We start from the raw sequence: 25,587 nt of genomic DNA, 5'->3' as shown, positions 1-25,587 counted from the left end.
ATGGCTTTTATGGTGAAGACTATGGTGGGTGGTCAACTGAAGAACCTCACTGGAGGTCTGGGGGGCAAAGAAGAGAAAGGCGAGGGAGAGAAATCACCAGCTGAAGCACAAGGGATGACAAGGGAAGAATATGAAGAATATCAAAAGCAGCTTCTGGAGGAAAAGTAAGATTTTTGTTACTTATTTATAATGTATTTTTCATAATTTCTGCAACAAATTGTGAAAAATGGCAACCATGCCTCTAGATATATCACTAGTGACACATTTAAGCAACATTGTAATACTTGTGGTTCAGATACTAAATGCTAAAGTGTTATTTAAAACCATTAAAAGTGTAGACCATAGACATCACATAGTAGACGCTGTTCTAGCAGTGAGAAATGTGGTGGTCTGTGATTTTTATGTGTAAATTTGCTAAATATACAGTGCAAACCTATACAATGCACAATAGTAATCTAGCTGCAATAAATGTGTCATTAATGATATGATCTTTCTGTAAATTCAATAATGATGGCAAATTTGTATTTTAGTTTATTGTGTTTGCAAATAAAGTGAATGATATAAAAAATGGCAGGAGAAAATTAGTGTATATTTGTACATAGGGCAGATTTCTCAAAAGCGGTGTCAAGGAAAACTGTCTTAGTTGCCCTTAACAACAAATCAGATTTCGCCCAAAGGAGCTCTGAAAAATGAAAGATGGAATCTGTTTGTTATGAGCAACTAAGACAGTTTTCATAAATCTCCCCCACAGTATACAAGTTAGCTGTAGGTACTAGTTGTGCACCTGCTTGTATTGCTATCCATATAAAATGTCCTTTTAAGAGTCACAGTACAACAGAACGTCCTTCAATAATTTGCATATAGTCCATGGTCCATCAATAACATATAGTGTAGCTGCGGTCTGTTACCTTTTCCATATAACTTGACTATTCTTATACCTATTTCTTTACCAAACATGAGCATACTCCCTTTAAAGGCCCTTCATTAATGTAGTAGTACCATCATTTTGCAATCCACTTGTTCATCAGATAAAGTCAGGTTATGTAGTATATATAGGCAGGATATAAAATGGTGATAAAGAATATCAAGTGCCATGTGCAGACCTGTATTTACTTTCTTGATTGATGGTTTATAATGTCTTGTCAAGGTCCGCACAAGTGAAAGAAACTGTAAATGATTACGCTCTAATCAATACTAAACATATTAATATAAGAATGGGGAAGCATGGTGTCTTCATGTCATAGTAAACAATAACCATAAGAGATAAAGCATCTGACTAAACTGCTGCAAGCAGTAATAACTGTTCTTAGAATTGGCATCCAGAATTTACGGTAAAACATTAGCCATTTTTATGATTGTGACCCTAATGTACATTGATGCTCACATGTATTGTTTACATCTGACTTTGCACAGACGTTGAGCTGTAGCCCACTTAGTATATAATTAGAACATTTATTTACCTTTATGTACTAATAAAGGGTATCCTCATTGCAGTACCCTGTACTCAATGGGGGAACCTGTCCCAAAATCTGTCCCAATGTGCCAAAATTCTGTCTCCAGACCTTAAATATGTCCTAGAGTGCAATTTTGTCCAACAAGAACTTTAAACCAACTTTGAAATTGGTCTACTCTGCATCACTTTTACTTGCCAGAATCGTGGATATCAGCTTCACTGACAAAAGCTGGCCATTGTCACATTCTATTTTGAAACCTAAAAAATGTTGAGGATGTCAGAGAACGTTATTCTTTTTTTGGCGCAACTGAATAATATTTGTGTCTAAAATGAGGTGTGGCAAAATTTGGGTGCAAACACTGTCAAGAAAGTAGTGAACTTATCATAGTAAATGCGGGCCACAGTGTCCATATAAATCAGTGGACTGTCCATGTAATGCATGCACGTGCTGTGCCCTCCAGAGAATCTTTGTAGCCTCCCTCCACACTAGCTAATCGATGGACATCCTGAACAGTGGCCACCTAACGATGGTTTCAGAATTACTTAAAGGGTATTTATAAAAATATGTTTCTTAGGCAGCCCCTTTGATATGGAATTTTGCTGCCATAACAGGGTTTTCACAAAATTTGGGGCTTTTTAGAGCTTTGAGGATTTGTGTTAATTCAACCACCAGGGTATTGGTGAGGTGGGACAATGAAAATGGACTGCGAAGCCTGGCTTGCCAGGTGGAGTTCCAGTTAATCTTACAGGTTTATAAGGAAGCATATACAGGTGAAACTCGAAAAATTAGAATATCGTGCAAAGTTCATTTATTTCAATAATGCAACTTAAAAGGGGAAACTAATATATGAGATAGACTCATTACATGCAAAGCGAGATATTTCAAGCCTTTATTTGTTATAATTTGGATGATTATGGCTTACAGCTCATGAAACCCCAAAGTCTAAATTTTGAGGTACCTTTTGCTCAGGGGATATGGATGAATTAGCTGACTAGAGTGTGACACTTTGAGCCTAGAATATTGAACCTTTTCGCAAAATTCTAATTTTAAGCTACATTAATGCAATTCCTTTTAAGTTGCATTACTGAAATAAATGGACTTTTGTACGATATTCTAATTTTTCGAGTTTCACCTGTATATGGACTCTGTGCAAGAAAGTAAAGTTATTTTCTTGCAAACTTGGCAAAACATTTTTATGGGTTTGCTCTGTGCGTAGGGTAATTCTATCACTCAAACAGAAAATTTCCCCAGAAAGATTTTCCCCAAACCAGAAAGACCTTCTCAAACTACTTTTGCAAAGCTGAAAAGACACACATTTCTTCAAGATCATTGAATGTTGTTGCATTAAGGTTTATCTTCACTTGAACTGATTGACCGATCCCAAACTTGGCACTGCTCATTTAGGCAAGCATTATTCTCCTGGCATCTGCCAACTCATAATCGGATTACTAGATGGTGAAGCATGATTCATCACTTCGGATAATGAGTCTGATGGCTCTAATCTTCACACCATTACAGCTAAAGCTTTCCATTGTGCTTGATAAATTCAGGTGGACATACAGCTGCCTGGCCATGGAAATCTTATCCATAAATTTCCCAAGAACAGAACGTTGCTGATGCTGCCACATCACAACACCACATCAGTTCCTGTCCTATTTTGTGACTGGCTTGTTGCTTTGTGGCTAGGCTAACAATTCCACTTCATGATAACAGCACTTACAGGTGAATGGGACATACAACTTCTAGTTGTGCAGCAACCCAATGCAGAAACTGCACCACTCTAGTACCACCACTCTTAGTAACCCAATCCAAAAACTGCACTCTTGTTTATGAACAGTGTGTGGCATTACCAATCAAGCTCAAACCCTCAACCTCCTTGAAGGGGTTTTGTCAACTCAAGCATTGGTGGCACATTGCTAGGATAGGTGCGGGACCTGCACATATCTAGAGAATATAGCTTGCAAAGTGAAAGAGAGTAGATCGCACATGCTTGGCTGTCCTCCATTTATTTCTATGTGACTGCCAAAAATAGGCAAGTGTTGGTTCGGCTATTTCCGTCAGCCCCATAGAAGCGAATGGAGTGCTGGCCGAGCTTGCACCATGCGCTTCACAGTCAATACTATGGGACTTCAGAAACTAGCCAAGCACAGAGCTCAGCTATTTTCCGAAGTGAATGGAGGGTGGCCACTTTGCAGGCACCATTTTAGAGATAGCTGCAGGTCCCAGATGTGGGATGCTTGAGATGACACAACCCCTTTAAGAAATAAGCACACTAGAAGAAATTCAAAATCTCTTTTATTTCAAAATGACTGTTCAATATTAGAAAATTATCATATATTCTGATTATTTCTAATGCTATACTGTTATTAAATTCCTTCCTTTAACATTGATTGAAAGTTGTAGCATGGTCTATAGCTTTCTGATGAGATTAGCACAGACACTATGAATTTCTGCCAGCTGCACTGATCTGTTCTGTTAGAGGTGCTGTTCGCACGTGTCTCCAGATATGTCCTGTAAAAGAAGCCCGTGATACAGCTTTGGTAGTAACTATGTAACAACAGTTTCAGTCAAGATACTTTTCTGTAACCTATACACAACTAGCATGCATTTTACTACCTAATGGTGACCATTTTGTACGTACTTGTACATCTTATTTTCCATGAAAAACATGAGAATCTGCAAGAAAATTATGCCATATTCCAGGACATGCCATATTATACAAGTATAAGCACTGATTGAAAGAAAATTGTGCCTTAGTAATATGGGCCTGTAGGGACCCTATGTGCTACTATACAATGTCCATGCACATAGCTGTGATGCAACCCACAGGCAAAACATATAGGGGGAAATTTATCAAAACTGGTATAAAAGAAAAGTGGCTTAGTTGCCCATAGCAACCAATCAGATTCCACCTTTCATTTTTGACAGCTCCTTTGGAAAATGAAAGGTGGAATGTGATTGGTTGTTTTGGGGAACTAAGCCAGATCTCCCCTACAGTTTGTTTGAAAGAGAAGTCTATGCAATGTCTTTCTAATGCAAAATTAACAATTATTCACTATAGTCCATTCACACTAGTATGCCTATGTTGCTTTGGTCACTCATATTGTTCTTTAACTTCAGTGGCACACGTTAAGGGATGGAATATATTGGGCAGCAAGTAAATATTCAGGGGTCATTTATTAAGGGTCTATTCACACTTCCGCAAAATGGGTCCGCATCCGTTCCGCAATTTTGCGGAACAGGTGCGGACCCATTCATTTTCAATGGGGCCGGAATGTGCTGTCCGCATCCGCATTTGCGTATCCGTACTTCCGGATCCGCACTTCCATTCCGCCAAAAAATAGAACATGTCCTATTCTTGTCCGCAATTGCATTTTCTATGAGAGTGCTGGCGATGTGCGGTCCGCAAAATGCAGGACGCACATTGCCGGTGTCCGTGTTTTGCGGATCCGCAATTTGCGGATCTGCAAAACACATACGGACGTGTGAATGGACCCTAAGACCGTCATTTTAGACACTGGTCTTAATAACCTATAGCTGGCGGTGGATCCGCTGAAGTTATGAAGAGGCACCGGCCCTCCAGTGCTTCCTTGCTGTCTTGCATTTAGACCATTTTCTACACCTAAAACTGGCATAGAAAATGATGAATGAGAAGGGCCTGCCGGCCCATCCCCTCGCCTGCCCAATTTTTTAGACCTGGCGTGGGTGGGCAAAAGTCACAGATTGTGGCATAAATAACCTTTGCGCCGCAATCTGCGACAGAAATACGCATTATATTATAGTATAGTATTTCTGGATAGTAAATGACCCCCTCAGTGCTTAAATTTGATGTCTTGAAAGCAGGAAAAACTACAAAGTGTAAGGATCTGAGTTACTTTGAAAATGGCCAAAATAAGGTGGCTAAATAACTGGATCAGAACATCTCTAAAATGGCAGGTCTGTGAGGTGTTCCTGGCATGGGGTGGTTAACACTTACTAAAAGTGGTCTGAGGAATGGTACTACCATAGGTATCCAGGGCTTTCTGATGCACATGGGAAACAAAGACCAGCCCATTTGGTCTGATCCCATAAAAGAACTACTGTAGCACATGTCAGAAAACATGGTATATTGCATCTGGCGCATATGAAGCTGTAGCTGCAAAACGTAACAGTCTGCACGTGTACATCAGAACTGGACCATAGAACAATGGAAGTGTCACATCCAGTAAGATTGTGCAGCCCTAACTTTAACCTGCACCACTCTCCCTACTTCCTTGCAAGATTCATTCTAAAGGGCGGCCCCCAACTGGTTGACGGTCCCTGACTTAACTAAATGCATAGGAGCAAAAGGGAAGTCAGGTGCAAACAGGTCAGCAACAAGAGATGCCCAAATTAGATAACTTCACAGCAGGTCAATACAAGTCAAGGTCAAACCAGGAGGATACATCAGGTACAAAAGAGAGAACAAGAGCAAGGCCTAAATGCCAGGCAAGGGTCAAAACCATGAGGATATGTCAAGATCCAATACACAAAACAGAAGAGTAGTCATGGTGCATGCCAAGGGTTCATAAATCCAGAATCTACCATACAAGTCAAAATACTAAATAAGCAAAGAAAACCAATTCACAGGCATCTGGATAGAATTCCTGGTTAAATATGTTGCTCAGATCAGCGTGAGATGCTGGCGAGCCGGTGCGGTGCCTCAAATGTTCCATAGTGACATCAACATGCATGGATGCCGAGCTTGAGTGGCTTAGTGCTCCTACATGCTAATAGGCCAAATTGTCCTAATAATACTGGCAACACGGCGGCTCTGCAGTGATGAAGCCTGCCTCCATGTAGGAGTGCGGCTAGGTTAGTACATGATAGGAAGAAGGTGGTGTGATGCAAGGGAAGAAGGCAAGCCTGGAGAGGCAGTGTGATGTTCTGGGCAATGTTCTGCTGGGAAACCTTTGTTGCTGGCATTCATGAATGTGAGTGTTATTTTGACACAAACCACCTACCTAAACATTGTTTCAGACCAAGTACATCCCACCATTGTAACAGTATTTTCTATTGGCATTGGCATCTTTTAGCAGGATAATTTGTCCTGCCACACAGCAAAAATTGTTCAGGAATGACAAGGAGATCAGGGTGTGGTTTTAGTTTCCAAATCCACCAGATCTCAATTAAGCACCTGTGGGATGTGTTGGAAAACAAGTTCAATCCAAATAGCTTGCAATGTACAGGGCTTAGAGCATCTGATTCCTTGGCTTATCTATAACAGTATGCTACAGTATTTTTTCAATGTTAAAGTTCATACAGAGTTAAACTTTATAATGCAACTTTTTTCCTCCACTTTCTTTACATGGGTTCATTTGCCTCAACCTAGCACAATTCTATATTGTTGTCATAAGCCACAACTGTCCATAAACATAATCCTCCCATCTGCTAAAAGCTGCCCCTCCAGAGTACATGCACCTCGCTGTCAGCAGGATTAGAGAGATAGGACAGATAGGGAGATCAGATATTTTCTCAGTATATCAGGTTGAAAAGAAGCTGCCACAGGAGTCAATGCTGCATCACAAAGCACGTTGTGAACAGAAAGAATAAGTGACAGACACTTGGTCATAAGAAAGGCAAAACAATGCAATCACCTCCACGGTATGGGGACGAGTCATGGCCCTCCTGCATTCAACTATGTCCCACATCTCACCTCTTAAAAACCCTGCTCCATATCTTTATCAGAGACAACTGGAGGAGGAGGAGAGAAATTGGCCTCTATTGATGGCCGACTCAGAGGGACAGCTTTTGGGGCAATATATTGTGTGGCACTGTGGTATGTGGTATTTTGCACTATGGTTTTGCTGACCCCCTACTTTTTTTGCTCTGCCACCTGTTTATTTAGACCCTCCTACAATATGGGGCCAGTTTTAGTTTTTTTTTTTTCCAGGACCACTTTAGCTTCCCAAACCACCCCCCATGTACAACTTTCAGTGACTGTCAGCTATCTATGTATACACACTTACACAGGGAATGTTATCAATCACTGATAACCCCTCCCCTGTGTACAGCCATCAGTGACTGACAGCTATCTATTTATACACACTTGCACAGAGAATACTGTCAATCACTGTTGACACCTGTCCCGTGTACAGTTATCAGTGACTGACAGCTATCTCTGTGTACACACTTAAACAGAGAATGCTATCAATCATTGATAACACCTCCCCATGTACAGCTATCAGTGAATGACAACTATCTATGTATACACACTTACACAGAGAATGCTATCAATCACTGATAACACTTTCTCCATGTACAACTATCAGTGACTGACAGCTATTTCTGTATACACACTTACACCTTCTCCATGTACAACTATCAGGGACTGACAGCTATTTCTGTATACACACTTACACAGAGAATGCTATCATTCACTGATAACACCTCCCCTGTGTACAGTATATACAATTACACAGAGAATGCTATCAATCACTGATATTGCCACCCCCGTGTACAGCTATCTCTATATACACAGTTACACAGAGAATGCTATCAACCACTGATAACACCTTCATGTACAGGTTATGTTATGGATACAATGATTACGGATCAAGACAGATCAGTGGTAATGTGGAACTACTGTGCCGAGTAACCGGTTTAACGTTGGGTCAAACCCTAAGGGTGCTATTTTGACACTTCTGCAGTATTTACCCTTTAACTGCCCTATACAGGGATAGCAACCAGACTGCTACCTCCTGGGATGGTCCCGGTTTACTTTGCAGCTGACCTTCGGACTCAGAAACAGAGGCAGAATCAGAAAACACACAATAGCACAGGCACAGTCTGAACAGGAACCAAGACTAGAACACAGGACTTTGGAACACCACAAAAGGAAGACTGGGTAAGAGCAGGGTAACACAGACAGACCACAGCAGGAACAGGTCAGGCATGACAACGGACACAGATCAGACATACGGACTGAACAGAGAACAGAGCAAATACAGACTACTACTACAGACAGATATAGGAACTATTGGTTTTGCTCACCCAAGGGGCAGGATACACAGACAGAAAATATGGCTGAGCTCATTAATCCTAAGAACCCACAGGTGCACACAAACAAAAAGAGGGATTAACCTCTACATGGAACATAGAACGCACAGCAAGCAAGGGCAATTAACCGCTGCCTTGCTGAACAGAATAAAGAAGAGCGACATACACAGTGGACATGTTCACATCACAAAGTATTTGCGGCTAGTACAAACAACACAGTGGGGAATATGCACTGCCACACTGACGCATGGCCCAAGATACACACCACCAGTATCTGGCATAAAATGGATCACATAAACAGATGTCGTAATAGTACTCCCCTCTACACGCTATCCCTCCAGAAGACAGACATGCAAGCCCTCAAAACTCAGTAGGCCAGAAGCATGCTACACCCTCTTTTGAAGGCCAGATTCTGATAGATTAAGAAACCGTTAAGCACTGCAAGGTTCAGAATGGACTGAACAGACTTAAACAGGAGAGAGATACCAGTCACAGTTCAGTTCACACCCACAAGAATCCACGGCCAGTACGCACAGAACAGAGGCAGATTTATGCACTGTCATACTGACACATGGCCCTAGATACACATCCCCAGCATCTGACAGCCAGCCCACACAGAAACAATGGCACACAGTGAATTGACATGTAACAGTACTCAACTCCTGACGCCCTCCCTCCAGAGAACAGACACATATAAGCCTCCAATTCACATAAGGCAGGAAGCATGCTACACCCTCTTACTGAAGGCCATGATTCAGATAGAGCAGACTCGGAAGCAACATACCTTTGGGGTCAAACAAGACATAGCAGATTCCAGACACAAACTACAGACAGACATCTTGGAATGGCTGGCGGGTTCCATGGCTGAAGAAACTGTTACTCATCCACTGATTACGGACCAAGACAGATCAATGTTAATTTGAAGCCACTGTGGCAAGTAACCGTTTTGGCATTTGGCCAAACCCGAAGGACGTTATTCTGGCACCAATCCGGTATTTACACTTTAGGGATGTGGACTTCACTGCGGGTTAGCGACCAGACCCCAACTCCTAGGATGGTCCATGTGTAATAGACAGCTAACCCTCAGACTCAGGAACGCAGACAGGATCAGGAAATGCATAAAACCACAAGGACAGGACCCAAAACTAGAACACAGGACACTGGAATATCACAACAGGCAGACTAGAACAAGAGCAGAGTAGGGCTTTATTCACACATCAGTCATTTCCATCAGTAATTGTCAGCTAAAACCAGGAATGAAGCCTCCACAGACATAAGATACATGGGAAAGATCTGCGCTTGTTCTGTGTGTAGACCCGCACCTGGTTTTGGCTCACAATCACTGATGGAAATCACTGACTGAACACTGACTAACTGGCATAATTCAGACAGAACACAGCAGGAACAGTTCAGACATAACATCGGACACAGATCAGACATACAGACTGAGCAGAGGAACAGAACTACATACCCAGCTACAAGAATTGTTGCTCACCCAAACGGCAGGATACACAGGCAGAACATATAGCTTAGCTTGTTAACCCAAACAAGAAAGAGGGATTAACCTTTACATGGAACACAGAACAAGCAAGGGCAATTAACCCCTGCTTTTCTGAACAGAACAGAGAGGAGAGATATACACAATTGACAAGTTCACATCACAAAGTATCCTTGGCGGGACGCACAACACAAAAGTGAATATGCACTGCCATGACGACACACGGCCATAGATACACACCACAAGTATCCGGCAACCAGCCCACACGGCAAACAATGGACCACATAAACAGATGTTTTTAATAGGCTATCAGTGACTGACAGCTATCTGTGTATACACTCTTACACAGAGAATACGATCAATCACTGATAACACCTCCCCTGTTTACAGCCATCAGTGACTGACAGCTATCTCTGTATACACACTTACAAAGAGAACACTATCAATCACTGATAACACCTCCCCGTGTACAGATATCAGTGACTGACATCTATCTCTATATACACACTTACAGAGAACACTATCAATCACTGATAACACCTCTGTATACACACTTACTCAAAGAATAACATCTATCATGATAACACCCCCCCATGTACAACTTTCAGTGACTGTCAGCTATCTTTGTATACATACTTACACAGAGAATGCTATCAATCACTGACAACACCTCCCCTGTGTATAGCAATCAGTGACTGACAGCTATTTCTGTATACACGGGTCCTATTCACACAGCCATATGAACGGGTCCGCACCCATTCATTTGAATAGGGCCACAAAAGATGAGGACAGCACACACTATGTGTGGTCCTTATCTGTAGTTCCGTTCTGCGGCCCTGCAATTGAGGACAAGAATAGGCATTTTCTGTGATAGAGCCAGCCATGTCCGGTCCGCAAATGCACACGGGCCGGCAACACTGCAGTTGTCTGAATGAGCCCTTACATAGAGAATGCTATCAATCACTAATAACACCTCCCCATGTACAGCTATCAGTAACTGAGAGCTATGTATACACACTTACACAGAGAATGCTATCAATCACTGATAACACCTCCCCTGTGTACAACTTCTAGTAACTAACTGCTATCTCTGTATACACACTTACACAGAGAATGCTATCAATCCCTGATAACACCTCCCCCATGTATAGCTATCAGTAACTGACATCTGTCTCTGTATACTCACTTACACAGAGAATTCTATCAATCACTGATAACACCTCCCCTGTGTACAACTAATAGTAACGAACTGCTATCTCTGTATACACACTCTCACAGAGAATGCTGTCAATTACTGATAACACCTTCCCTGTGTACAACTATTAGAAACTAACTGCTATCTCTGTATACACACTTACACAGAGAATGCTATCAATCACTGATAACACCTCCCCCATGTATAGCTATCAGTGACTGACAGCTATCTCTGTATACACACTTACGGCTGATTTACACGACCCAATTTATGGGCCGAATGTTGAGACCAAACATTTGTGCAAATTCCTGATAATCAGCTCATGTAACGGTGCCACAGATCAGATCTTTGGTGCGGACACCTCAATCATCATTTCTGGCCAGCAGATCGTCCTGTGTAAACAACGATCTTCTGCCCAGAAACAATTAACTTCAATGAGGATGAGCTTTAGTGGTAGCCATTGCTCATCCCCATACAGCAGAGGCAGCTCTTCACCTCCACTAATGAGCAGGCAATTGTCGGGAAGGAATGCTTCCTTCAGAATAATTGTCTGCTCGTCAGCGCAGTGTAAATGCGCCTTTACGCAGAGAGTGCTATCAATTACTGATAACACCTCCTTGTGTACAAATGAAGTCAGAAACAGCAAAGATTTAAATGTATGTTACAAGTTCTTTTCAATTAAAACAATATATTAATCCGCTCAGCTCTTCCTGCTCTATAACATGGTGCTTGAAGATTGCACTGCATTTTGTGGTGACAGGTCATCTTTAACTCTGATCAGGCAATTCTAGACTCTGTGTAGGGCTTTGGTACTTCAATGCAATACCTATTAATGGCAAAAAGTTAAGAAGGGTTAAATCCAATTTTAACGGTTGTTATGAGATGTGTAGATAATCTTGCCACAGGGTCACAGCTTAATTTAGCACTCAACTGAATTATCGACTTAAAGGAACGTTACAAAGATTTTTGTGAATGATTATTAGCAGTACTACGTTGTACAGGAAATCAGGAAATTTTTCCATGTACGCAGAGACGAGGATGACATATAAACAACACGTTTCTATGTGTGATCACAGCTTATAAATACATATTCACTCCAGCACTATGATGACGCGATGTCTTTAAATTTTTCAGACCTCCAAAACATGGAAATAATATTAGTCACTTTCTCTCCTCATTTCTGGAGGGTGGGTTCAGCCACAGCAGAAAAAAATCCACTACAGATTTGCCACAAATCTGGAGTGACTGCGGCAAAAACCTATAATTGACATGCCAGACTGCAATTGTTTTGTTTTTAAATTCTCTTTTTATTGAAATAATTTTTGATATTTGATATACAGTACAGACCAAAAGTTGTGACACACCTTCTCATTCAAAGAGTTTTCTTTATTTTCATGACTATGAAAATTGAAGATTCACACTGAAGGCATCAAAACTATGAATTAACACATGTGGAATTATATACATAACAAACAAGTGTGAAACAACGGAAAATATGTCATATTCTAGGTTCTTCAAAGTAGCCACCTTTTGCTTTGATTACTGCTTTGCACACTCTTGGCATTCTCTTGATGAGCTTCAAGAGGTAGTCCCCTGAAATGGTTTTCACTTCACAGGTGTGCCCTGTCAAGGATTTCTTGCCTTATAAATGGGGTTGGGACCATCAGTTGCGTTGAGAAGTCAGGTGGATACACAGCTGATAGTCCTACTGAATAGACTGTTAGAATTTGTATTATGGCAAGAAAAAAGCAGCTAAGTAAAGAAAAACGAGTGGCCATCATTACTTTAAGAAATCAGCCGAAAAATTGGGTAAACTTTGAAAGTAAGGGCTATTTGACCATGAAGGAGAGTGATGGGGTGCTGCGCCAGATGACCTGGCCTCCACAGTCACCAGACCTGAACCCAATCGAGATGGTTTGGGGTGAGCTGGACCGCAGAGTGAAGGCAAAAGGGCCAACAAGTGCTAAGCATCTCTGGGAACTCCTTCAAGACTGTTGGAAGACCATTTCAGGGGACTACCTCTTGAAGCTCATCAAGAGAATGCCAAGAATGTGCAAAGCAGTAATCAAAGCAAAAGGTGGCTACTTTGAAGAACCTAGAATATGACATATTTTCAGTTGTTTCACACTTGTTTGTTATGTATATAATTCCACATGTGTTAATTCATAGTTTTGATGCCTTCATAGTCATGAAAATAAAGAAAACTCTTTGAATGAGAAGGTGTGTCCAAACTTTTGGTCTGTACTGTATATACAATTAATATTTTTTGGGGACACATACAAACAAAGGTGGACATGCAGGTCCCTTTAGTGGTGATGACAAATAATCTTAAGAAACATACAGGGTAACACAACTACTATTCAAATGAACAGTAAATCAAACATAGCATACAATAAAACTCTGGCAGACATCAGGGGGTTAAAAGGAATAGTAAAGGCTGGAATATAGGCTGTATTAGGGTACTTTCACACTAGCATTAAAGTTTTCCGGTATTGAGATCCGTCATAGGGTCTCAATACTGGAAAAAAAAGGCTTTTGTTTTGTCCCCATTCATCGTCAATGGGGACAAAACTGAACTGAACCGAACGGAATCCTCCAAAATGCATACACGGATCATGACCCCAATACAAGTCAATGGGGATGGATCCATTTTCTTTGGCACAATTTGCCACAATAGAAAACAGTTCAGTTCCCTATAGACTTTTAATGGAGTTAATGACGGATCGGTTTGGCAATGTTACAAATATCACCAAAGAAATTGCACAAAAATCTTTGCATAGTAAACATAAATAAACTTTATTAACAATGTAAAATACATACATGAGGATAAAAAAGGCAGCACAAAGGTGGAACACAAAGGAGAGGAATAGGACCCAAGGAGGGGCTGGGAGGTCAGCACACCAAGAATCAGGGAAAAATATTATAATAATCAAATGCTAGTCACCAAGACACCTCAGGACAATAAGCCCCAAACAATGGAAAATGGAGGCAAATGTCGATCTCTCAGCAACCTCCTGACCCAACGCCGTTTCGCCAGTGATCTGGCTTCTTCTGGGGATGGTAGCCAATATTGCAAATATGTTAATAATACAACCGGATACGTTCAAACGGATGCAGATGGTTGTATTATCAGTAATGGAAGCGTTTTTGCTGGACCCTGCAGGATCCAGCCAAAACGCTAGTGTGAAAGTAGCCTTACACCAACAGATTATCTGACAGATTTGCTGACCAATCATTGGTCAGCAGCCCCTTTACACACACACAGATCTTTTGTTATACACATCAACTATTGGTCTGATTGGACAGAAATTGGTCAGATAATCTGTTGGTGTAATACAGCCCTAAGTGATGAAATTCAAGTAAAGATTAGAGCTCATGCAAATGACCGTGTGCTGCCCGTGGTCGTATTGCGGCCCCCATACGGCGGGTCCGCAATACACGGGCATCGGCTGTGTGCATCCCGCATTATGGATCACGGACCCATTCACTTCAATGGGTCCGCAATCCGGGAGATCGGGAATGGAGGCATGGAACGGAAGCCCACAGAAGCACTACGGAGTGCTTCCATAGGTTTTCTGTCCGTGCCTCCGCACCGCATAAAAGTAGTGCATGCACTACTTTTTTGCGGTGCGGACAGATCACGGACCCATTCAAGTTGAATGGGTCTGGATCTGTCTGCAGCTGCCACACGGATGTTACCGTGCATTGGGGACCGCAAATTGCGGTCCCCAATGCACGGAACGGCCAGCACACGGTCGTGTGCATGAGCCCTAAGAGAGAGACTCCGGTGTTATGGGTATTAGTTGCTAAAATGTTGTTTTTTTCAATAAGAGTTCATTGATGTTCCATATCAATTGCTGGATAGTAGGAGGGTCCTGGGATCCCCAAAGATAGATAAATGTTCATTTACTACAATTTTATTATTGCAGATTTCAAGAGTGGAATTCATAATGAAAAGCTGCTACAAATCTGCCACATCTAATTATACCTCCAACCCCTAAAGGGGTTATCCCATGAAATACAATTATCACCTGACCACAGGATACATGATAAATGCACGATTGCTGGAGCCATTTCTTCAGCTCTTCTTCAGGTCTATAGTACAGCACTCGACTATCTCTGTTAATTCAATAGACACCGAATGAAGCTCCCTTTAAAAGTTAGGTTCATACATGTTACTATGACATACACTCCAAAAAGCCTTTGTACAATTGTCATGAGCAGTGTGTTGATATGGGTATAAATGAAAAAGTTAAATCGTGATTTCAAATATTATCATCACCCTTAGACACTGCTGTTCTGTAAATTTATGAATCACATACTGTTTGTAAGCCCAAGTTTTCAGTCTGCAATATCTGGTAAAATCTGTATATAGACTCCTCATGCAAGTATCTAGACAAAATAATTCCACTGGTTTCCCTCCTAAGAGCTACCATGATTGATTTCAGATGTCATCTTATGAAGACATAGAAGTTCTTGTAACAGTTGGCATAATCTGGTTAATTTAAAACCCCTGCAGTAGAGGTTAACACCCAGGACTTTTTTCTATAAATGAAAGAAGTTTCTGGAGGAAGGGGCAAAAAAAATATTTAAAATGTTCTGTCTATGTGTGATTCTTTTCATGACCGGTCATATACTCTTACTCCTGGAGAAATTATAATAATTTGGAGTATCACAGATAATTGGTTGGACTCCTTGTTCAGGGTTCATAGCACAAATTCTACCACAATAATGTTAAAAGCTATGTCGTTTTTTTTTTTTACATTGCGTGAGATAAAAAAATATATACATTTCAGTAAAACAAGTCCGCTATACTCAAATTATTGAAGCAAAGCAATGAAGTTATGGCAATTCACTAATAAACTAAGAATATATGTACACAGTCCACTTATTCTTCTATTGTAAAGAGATAGTTCCATGGGCGAAGCTATAGGGGGTGCAGAGGTAGCAGTCGCTACTGGGCCCAGGAGCCTGAGGGGCCCAAAGACTCTTGTGTCGCATAAGAAGACACTGGTGTTATAGAAAGTGCATGCAGGTCAAGTTACACCTCTGGCTGGAGGGAAGGGGTTAGGTCAAGGATTTAGCATTGGGGACTGCCGTTTCAATTTTTGCCTCAGGCAGCACGAAGCCTATGTGCTTTCCTGCCCCTGGCCACAAAGCACAAAGGAGGGGAGGACGGGGAGGGGGGGGAGGCCAAGCTCAACTCTTGCACCAGGGCCCATGAGCCTTTAGCTATGACCCTGGATGGTTCCTTTAAGAATCTGTTTCTGGACAGACAGACTGAGAGAAGGATAGATTAGATAGATAGATAGATAGATAGATAGATAGATAGATAGATAGATAGATGATAGATAGATAGATAGATGATAGATAGATAGATTAGATAGTAATTCTCCCATATTAAGGCCAGATTCACACTGCTGTGATTTCAGTTGGGGGTATACTTTGGAATACCAGAAAACTTTATTAAAAAGTTTACCATGATGGATCCATTCACCTCAACAAGGCATCAAAAAATATTCAAACTAAGGATTCATCTTTGGACTCCATTTAACATGCATTCTATTCATTACCATATTTTTGGAATGTTATTCCTGCGTTATGCTTTTCTACTCTGCAAAAAAAGATGGAAATGAACAGAACGGAGCAAACAGAGTCCAAAGATGAATCCTTTTGACTCCGTAAATAGATCTGTTGCGGTATACGTCTGAATACAGTTTTCGGGTATTCAATTGTATAACATCAATGAAAAGCCTAGCAGAGGGCTAAACACAGTGTGAACCCAGCCCAAATCCTGCTGGGTCAAATCATGTCATATCTATTACAGTTCAATATGTGACATACAAATCACTAGATGAATACATGGCAGCTTAGCTAGATGGAAAGCATTGCTAATAACCAGGTTTTCAACTACCCTTCGCTTGTATCTCCGGCTTTTCGATAAAAAAGAGTCACTGATCGCCTGATTCTTTGACCAATTGCTATCATTACATTGGAAAATGAAGTCTGCTCAATTTTGGAACTGAAAAAAAAAAAATATAAGTATGATGGCAGAGAGAAAAACAGATCTATGGAATAATGGCCACTGACAACAAGGGATATTTTTCGGCCGTGAATGAATGCATACACTACAGGAATGAAATTATGCCTTGTTCAATACATAAATGGCTGGAACATGTCGTTCCAGGTGAGGGAAGAGTGGATAAATGACATACTGGAAGACAAAATGAGAGATTACAGGAGAGAAGGGAACAGAGCTATTGAGGAGGCGATGAGACAACGTTAATTGATAAGGAAAGAAAACAGAAGACAAGGAGTGTTGCTCAATAGCTTGAACTCTTCTGCATCTCACACACAGCGGGGAAAAAAGCCCCAAGTTATGATGATGTCAGCAGCAGACAGTACAATAAATAAGCTAAAAATAAAAGATTAAAACCCTTTTTGCCATGTGCGTAATCCTTCTCTTAACATTATTGCTTTTAGTTGTACTGCTTACTAAGGAGCTTTGTGAAGCACGCCTTACACACATGGTGCATTAAATTAGTAGAGTGAGGGAGACAGGGATTAAACAATGTATACTGACAGGGAAAATACAGGCCACGGTTATGATCTGTAACCCTTCCACATCCAGTAGAAGCTGATAACACCGGAACATGATTGCATGACCAGGAAAACGACAGTAATCCTAATTAGGGCAGAGACCCCTAAACCTTTGAAGATGGCCAGACACCTTAAAACAAGAGGAATGGTGGTGTTAAGTCATACTGAATAGTAAAGATACAGGGCCAGATTTATCATTAGCTCTATACTCGCCAGTTTTCTGAAAGTGGGCGTGTTCTCTTATGTAAATGAATCTCTAGACAGATTTACTATTGCGACAATTTAAAATGTTGCAAACAAATTCGCAAAATCACTCCAATAAGGACCGTGCTGATCTTATGAGACTTTTTAATAGAACATGCAACTTTTTCGCAAAGACGTGCGACTTTTGTAAAGCTGCTTACTGATGAATAAACTGCTACCGTCAAAACCACATTTATTACAGTCTTAAAGGGCCGATCATAAATCTGACTTGGCTAAAACTGACTTTAGCCATATGTGAAAGTGGAGCGAGCTGTCAGAGTAATGATAAATCTGGCCCAATATGTAGCAGTGATCCCATGGAAAAAAAACTGCTGGATTTTTTACAATTCAGGGGTGCAGTTGCGACCCCTTTCATTTCTATTGGATCACCGCTACACTGTGATGCCCCTGCTAACCTGGTTGTAAGCAGCATTGCCGTTTAGCTGTATCCTAAAAGGGAGAAGCCCATTAAAGATATGGCCTTTAACCTAGTGTACACTGCGAACGATACGGTTTGACTCTGGTACCAACTTATAGTAATGCAATAGCGCAGGAGTATCTGTAGCTGTCAACATATGCAGAAGGCCAAGAATCATATGTGGGTCCTGAGCCACTGGTTGAGTAACACTGATATAGGACCAAAACCGTGACCAGGTCAGGTGTTTAGGAACAACACAGTCTGAATACCTGCAAAGGAGAGGCCTTTAGACATAAAGTCCTCATGCTGCCACCAACATCCATTGTGAAGGTGCTTATACACAGTAATTGAATCAACTATCTAATATGTATATGTCTGTTCCAACTTTCCTCTAATGGAAAATAAGCCTCTGTGAGAAGTGTCTGGCTTTGGAGCATTCAAGTCCCCACATGCACGCTTGGCAAACATGCACGTGTATAGGGCAATCGATTAGAGGTTAAAGGGGTTGTCTGACTACAGCAAATGTCATTTATCATGTAGAGAAAGTTAATACAAGGCACTTACTAATGTATTGTGATTGTCCATATTGCTTCCTTTGCTGGACAGATTCATTTTTCCATCACATTATACACTGCACTATAAGAAAAAGCACCAGCCTCTCTGGTGGCCTAGGAGTGCGCATAGGCACGCATGCGCAGCAGCTTCAGTCCCGGCCACCTCGTATCTGCTCTGCAGCGGTGGTCGTCAGCCTTGGAAACGAGCAGTGTATAATTTTTCTTATAGTGCAGTGTACAATGTGATGGAATTATTAATCCGGCCAGCAAAGGATACAATATGGACAATCACAATACATTAGTAAGTGCCTTGTATTAACTTTCTCTAGAGAAAGACAACACCAATGAAAGCTCTAAATGTATGTAGGCTTAAACGGCACTCCAATATCAATCAGCAAATAAGCCCCCAAGGGGGAGAGTATCAGTATCTGAAACATAACTTTTAATTCAATATGCAACTAAAACACACCACTGTGATGCAATATCTAAAAAACAACAACAAGGGGGGTCCAAGCCTGGTACCCCAGCACTGGTAGAGTAAATATAAAAACCTGCTCCACCTGGTGAAAGGTGCGAGCAGTCTTACCAGACCAATAGAGACAATGGGATCAGCGAAGGTGTCCAGGTAGATATGTTCAAGGACCGGATGGGAAGTCGCAGGATTGGGTGGCGTCTGTATAGTCAATGCAGAGCTGGGCCCTATAAAACCCTGCCTATCTATACAGAGCACCCGCCCTGATAGGGGCGACCCCGTCCAGATACCTGTCCCTACTTCGGGCCTGATCCCTAAATCTAATCGTAAGCGTGACCAGTTAATGCATTCCTAATGACCTCCCGACGTGGCACATTTCTGTCCGTGTTGACTTCAGGGGAATAAGTACAAAAAGGAAAAAAGGACAAAGAAAAAGAGGCAGGTGTGTAACCTGCAGCAATAGCTGGATCAAGTAAATAAACTTGTGTTTATGATAATCCTATATATGGCAGATCCCCTATGGTTGGAGGAAAAAATAAATCTACCAGCCGCGATAATACACCTAACCAGTGGGATTTAAATACTACATAGTGGGAAATTTGGGATTGGGTAATTTGCGCGCCCCACTCATATAATATCCTCCTGACCGACCAGCATTGGATCACCATCTCCTTTGCAGATTTGCACCCCATCACCCCGGGGTGGCAAACACAAGTTTATACCCCTCTGTATAGATAGGCAGAATGAAGCCAGTCCCCTTCCTCGTGTATAGGGTTTTATAGGGCACAGTTCTGCATTGACTATACAGATGCCACCCAATACTGCGACTTCCCATCCGGTCCTTGAACATATCTACCTGGACACCTTCGCTGATCCCATTGTCTCTATTGGTCTGGTAAGACTGCTCGCACCTTTCACCAGGTGGAGCAGGTTTTTATATTTACTCTACCAGTGCTGGGGTACCAGGCTTGGACCCCCCTTGTTGTTGTTTTTTAGATATTGCATCACAGTGGTGTGTTTTAGTTGCATACTGAATTAAAAGTTATGTTTTAGATACTGAAACTCTCCCCCTTGGGGGCTTATTTGCTTATTAACTTTCTCTACATGATAAATGCCACTTGCTGTAGTGACACAACCCCTTTAATGAAAGCAGTGCTGCAGTAACCAGCTCCGTTCACTTCACAACAGACAGAGCTGTGTAGTTTCTGGAGTCGGAGCTACTACAGAACAACTGATCGGAGGGGTGCAGGATGTAAGACCCCCCACCGATCAGATAGTGATGGCTTATGCTGGGAATAGATAGAAGTCGCACAGGTAAACATTGAAGAGGAGGCAGGGCTCGCACAGATCATCACTGAACAACCCATTTAATTGTTGGTGGTTTAAAAGGGAATTTCCATCTCAAGATTTTTGGCATATCCACAGGGAATCATGTAATGTCCGATAGGTGTGGGTCCCACCAATGGCCCCATCTTGCGTTCCTTGTGAATGGAGAAGTGGCTGTGCATGTGCAGCTCTCTCCACCCCTATGGAAGTTTCAGTAATAGGCAAGTAAGCATGCACGGCCATCTCTCTATTCACATTGGCCTCAAGATCCTGTGGATAGGCCATAAAAGTCGAGACACACCTACAGACTATGACTAAAGATTGTATCTGAGACACCAGTGGCATACCTGCAATAGAGGCAGACCAGCTCCAGTATAGAATCCCTATCAGCAGTGCAGAAAGCTGAAGGACCTATGATGATGTCATCACAGGTCCTGTACATCTAGTAATAGAACTGCACAGAGAATGGTGTAGTTCCCAGTTTACAAAGGTGCATCTTCCAGGACCTGTGATGACATCATCTTCAGCATCACAGATCCTGTACATCTAGTAAAGGAACTGCACAGAAAATAGTGTAGTTCCCAGTTCCCTGTGACGTCACACCTCATTTTGCCCACTCCATTCAATCTTCTTCCTAAAGGCTATTTCCCTTTAACTGTAGCCTCACTGCTCATGTCCAGCAAATCTCAAATAGAGGTGGGACATTTAAATGGGGACAATGCTGCTGCCAGTGGGGGCGGGCTCATTAGGGTACAGTAATGCTGATATTTTGTACTTCATGGTTGTATTTATTTGGCACTGTTGGGAAGATATTTTTGTACTGCAATGTTATACAGGTCCTTCTCAAAAAATTAGCATATTGTGATAAAGTTCATTATTTTCTGTAATTTACTGATAAACATTAGACTTTCATATATTTTAGATTCATTACACAAGACTGAAGTAGTTCAAGCCTTTTCTTGTTTTTATATTGATGATTTTGGCATACAGCTCATGAAAACCCAAAATTCCTATCTCCAAAAATTTGCATATTTCATCCGACCAATAAAAGAAAAGTGTTTTTAATACAAAAAAAGTCAACCTTCAAATAATTAAGTTCAGTTATGCACTCAATACTTGGTCGGGAATCCTTTTGCAGGAATGACTGCTTCAATGCGGCTTGGCATGGAGGCAATCAGCCTGTGGCACTGCTGAGGTGTTATGGAGGCCCAGGATGCTTCGATAGCGGCCTTAAGCTCATCCAGAGTGTTGGGTCTTGCGTCTCTCAACTTTCTCTTCCCAATATCCCACAGATTCTCTATGGGGTTCAGGTCAGGAGAGTTGGCAGGCCAATTGAGCACAGTAATACCATGGTCAGTAAACCATTTACCAGTGGTTTTGGCACTGTGAGAAGGTGCCAGGTCGTGCTGAAAAATGAAATCTTCATCTCCATAAAGCTTTTCAGCAGATGGAAGCATGAAGTGCTCCAAAATCTCCTGATAGCTAGCTGCATTGACCCTGCCTTTCATAAAACACAGTGGACCAACACCAGCAGCTGACATGGCACCCCAGACCATCACTGACTGTGGGTACTTGACACTGGACTTCACGCATTTTGGCTTTTCCCTCTCCCCAGTCTTCCTCCAGACTCAGTCCACTGCTTCCGCAGGTCCCCCAAGGTCTGGAATCGGTCCTTCTCCACAATCTTCCTCAGGGTCCGGTCACCTCTTCTCGTTGTGCAGCGTTTTCTGCCACACTTTTTCCTTCCCACAGACTTCCCACTGAGGTGCCTTGATACAGCACTCTGGGAACAGCCTATTCGTTCAGAAATTTCTTTCTGTGTCTTACCCTCTTGCTTGAGGGTGTCAATGATGGCCTTCTGGACAGCAGTCAGGTCGGCAGTCTTACCCATGATTGTGCTTTTGAGTAATGAACCAGGCTGGGAGTTTTTAAAAGCCTCAGGAATCTTTTGCAGGTGTTTAGAGTTAATTAGTTGATTCAGATGATTAGGTTAATAGCTCGTTTAGAGAACCTTTTCATGATATGCTAATTTTTTGAGATAGGAATTTGGGGTTTTCATGAGCTGTATGCCAAAATCATCAATATTAAAACAAGAAAAGGCTTGAACTACTTCAGTTGTGTGTAATGAATCTAAAATATATGAAAGTCTAATGTTTATCAGTACATTACAGAAAATAATGAACTTTATCACAATATGCAAATTTTTTGAGAAGGACCTGTATTTATATGGTGAAGCTGGTGGTGGGGGTAATTTGGCAATGCACTCTGGTGTCATGCGCTGCTGTGGAGGTATTTTGGTTTTGTCATTACCCTCCCTAACAGCAACACATATAATGCACAGTATGTCCCTGACCACGTGATTCCACTTTCATTTCCTTTTTTACATTGATGGTTTACATAGGGGCATGACCAAGTAAAGTGAAATTTACCTCCGCGGTGTGCATTGTGCCCCAGTATTTTTATGCAGTATCATATGTGGGCCTGGTGGCACGCTATATCACACGCAATAGAAAGCACATTTCATGGAGCAAGGGGAGGGGCCAGGAAAGGGTAGCGGGAAGGGCTATGAATGGGGCATGGGGGCCCAATGATTTCTATGTACGCCCCTGTGAGACACGAAAGTCAAGCTGCACAGAATTTGATGGTTCTATAGATATAATAACATGCTCCTATTGTTATAACTAAAAGAATGGCATTATTATGCATTAGTATTTGTAGTACTTTTCATTTTAAACCTGGGGTCCATTTAATCCCTTGAAACACACAACTAGGATTCTTGAAATATGAAGTTTAATCAATTGTTCTTTACAGTTGTAAAATTATATATCCTATCTTGTGTATACAGATCATATGCAGACCCATGTATTTCCAGGGTTACAGACTCCAAACCCTGTATGTAGCCTGATCCTGCAGTCATGTGTTACCATTTACTCATCTTATTAACCTACAGACAGGCAATGAGGCAGACAGAAAGGACTAGCACCTGAAAATGTGTAGTCTATACAGTACATTTAGGTATCCACAAAAAACCATATGATACTTTAATGAAGATTATTTGGAAGTTTCTTCATTTTCTTTTTAATTTTACATACTTTGGAGTGTATATACCATACAGGCTACCTGCTAGGTTTATCACATATATAATAAAAATGTAAAAGTTTACCAGATCCCTTTTTGACTGTAGTATACAAAGATGTGTTCCATTACAGTTTTTTTTCACCTTTTTAAGATCATAAAATACAGAAAATATATGAATAAATGCATAGTATTAACATAATTTGGTTTCATACAGGATGGAACGAGAGGCAATGTATACTCAACGCAAAGCCGAAAGAGCCACACTCCGGACTCATTTCCGAGACAAGTACCGCTTACCCAAGGTAAAACCACATGTATTTGTGGGGATTGGTACAAAAGGAAACTGTAGACAGCAAGGCCAGGGCAATCCCCCAATGGTCACTAACTTATTTCACATATCTCCATTTCTAGTACCTTCCTGACAGTGAATTACTGTGAACTCTTCCACCTGCAGGCCTTTACTGCTGTAAGCATTCTACTTTATATTCAGTGGCTCTTTAAAGCTTGGTCAAGCAAAGCATTTTTTCTTGTAGCCCTGAATCTCCAAATACATGACAGTCACTATAGTTGTCCATTCATCAGCAACCTCCGGCATGCCAGCTGTTCTGAAACTACAACTCCCAGAATCTTCCTTATACTTCTATGGGGGAGGGGGGGGGGACGACAGCCAAGCAAAGGTGCATGCTGGGAGTTATAATTTCACAGCAGCTAGAGTTTCGAAGGTTGCTGACCCCAGCTCTAGGGTCTTTCCTTGTGTCCGCTAAATGTGGTAAGAAAAACACTGCCTTGGGAGCGCAATATACCACCTTCTACAATGGTTTAACAGCAACACATTTTTCAATTGATGTTAGCAAATAACTTCCAATATCTCGGCCAAAGACAAACCATCTCAGATACAGTAACGACTTGTTGAGTCTTGTATCCATGATACAAGGTAGTTCTTGATCATGTAGTCAATAGAGTTGAGTATATGAGATAATAGAAATGGTATTTGATTGTATATATTGAGGTTCAATACATATACAGTATGTAATCTCGTACCCAGAAGGTCATTACAAGCCCTGTACAAAGGCTCATGGAGTCTCTGGAGCTCTGTACTATGGCACAGTGTGTCTCTTAAAACACCATATTACTGAGATAGTCTTACCTGACATCAATGGGAGCATAAGACCATTTTAATACAGCATCTGATGAAGCATGATATTTTTCTGTATAAAGCCACAAGGGAAAACCACATGTTCATTCACAGATCTGTAAGAATGTGTAACGCAAGTATATCTCTCTCCCTTTCTAGAGTGACGTTGATGACACACAAATCCAGTTAGCTGGTGGAGATGTTGAGCTACCTAAAGAGTTGGCCAAAATGATTGAAGAGGATAACGAAGAAGAAGAAGGAAGATTATCAGTCATTGGCCAACTTAGCAATATCCAGAATATTGACTTGGACTCAATTAAAGGGAAAGCCCAGTCTACACTGGATGACCTGAAGCAGTCAGCTGAAAAATGTACTCTCATGTGACTTTATCCAAACTATCTAAGTTTGCTGACAGCCATCTTGAAGATCCTAAAATCCCAAAACTGGTTAATAGTCATAAATATTGTTGAGACATTACAATATGCAATGTTTGCTCCCAGCAAGTCCTTTTATTTGAAGTTGATGAATCTTGTATCCATGAGACAAGGTAGTTCTTTATCACGTAGTCAACAGAGTTGAGCATATGAGATAATAGAA

General features: G+C 41.4%; 1 protein-coding gene across 1 annotated transcript; it reads left to right on the top strand.

The window, feature by feature from the left end:
* CPLX3 (complexin 3) lies at positions 1–25,374 on the top strand. Its single transcript, XM_040415764.1, has 3 exons — positions 1–164; positions 24,070–24,157; positions 25,150–25,374. The coding sequence occupies exons 1-3, from the start codon at positions 1–3 to the stop codon at positions 25,372–25,374; spliced, it is 477 nt and encodes a 158-aa protein (XP_040271698.1).
* The last annotated feature ends 213 nt before the right edge of the window (positions 25,375–25,587 follow it).

This window comes from Bufo bufo, chromosome 1 (assembly GCF_905171765.1).
Source record: "Bufo bufo chromosome 1, aBufBuf1.1, whole genome shotgun sequence".
Taxonomy (NCBI): Eukaryota; Metazoa; Chordata; class Amphibia; order Anura; family Bufonidae; genus Bufo; species Bufo bufo.
The sequence above is the reverse complement of the archived record's forward strand: the minus strand, read 5'-3'. Positions and strand labels throughout refer to the sequence as shown.

What these genes read in the sequence shown, in the direction of transcription:
- CPLX3 (XM_040415764.1), top strand. Translation starts at nt 1, where the DNA reads ATGGCTTTTATGGTGAAGACTATGGTGGGTGGTCAACTGAAGAACCTC. An exon ending in AAGCAGCTTCTGGAGGAAAA is followed by an intron (nt 165 to 24,069) that starts GTAAGATTTTTG and finishes GGTTTCATACAG; the next exon opens with GATGGAACGAGAGGCAATGT. An exon ending in ACAAGTACCGCTTACCCAAG is followed by an intron (nt 24,158 to 25,149) that starts GTAAAACCACAT and finishes CTCCCTTTCTAG; the next exon opens with AGTGACGTTGATGACACACA.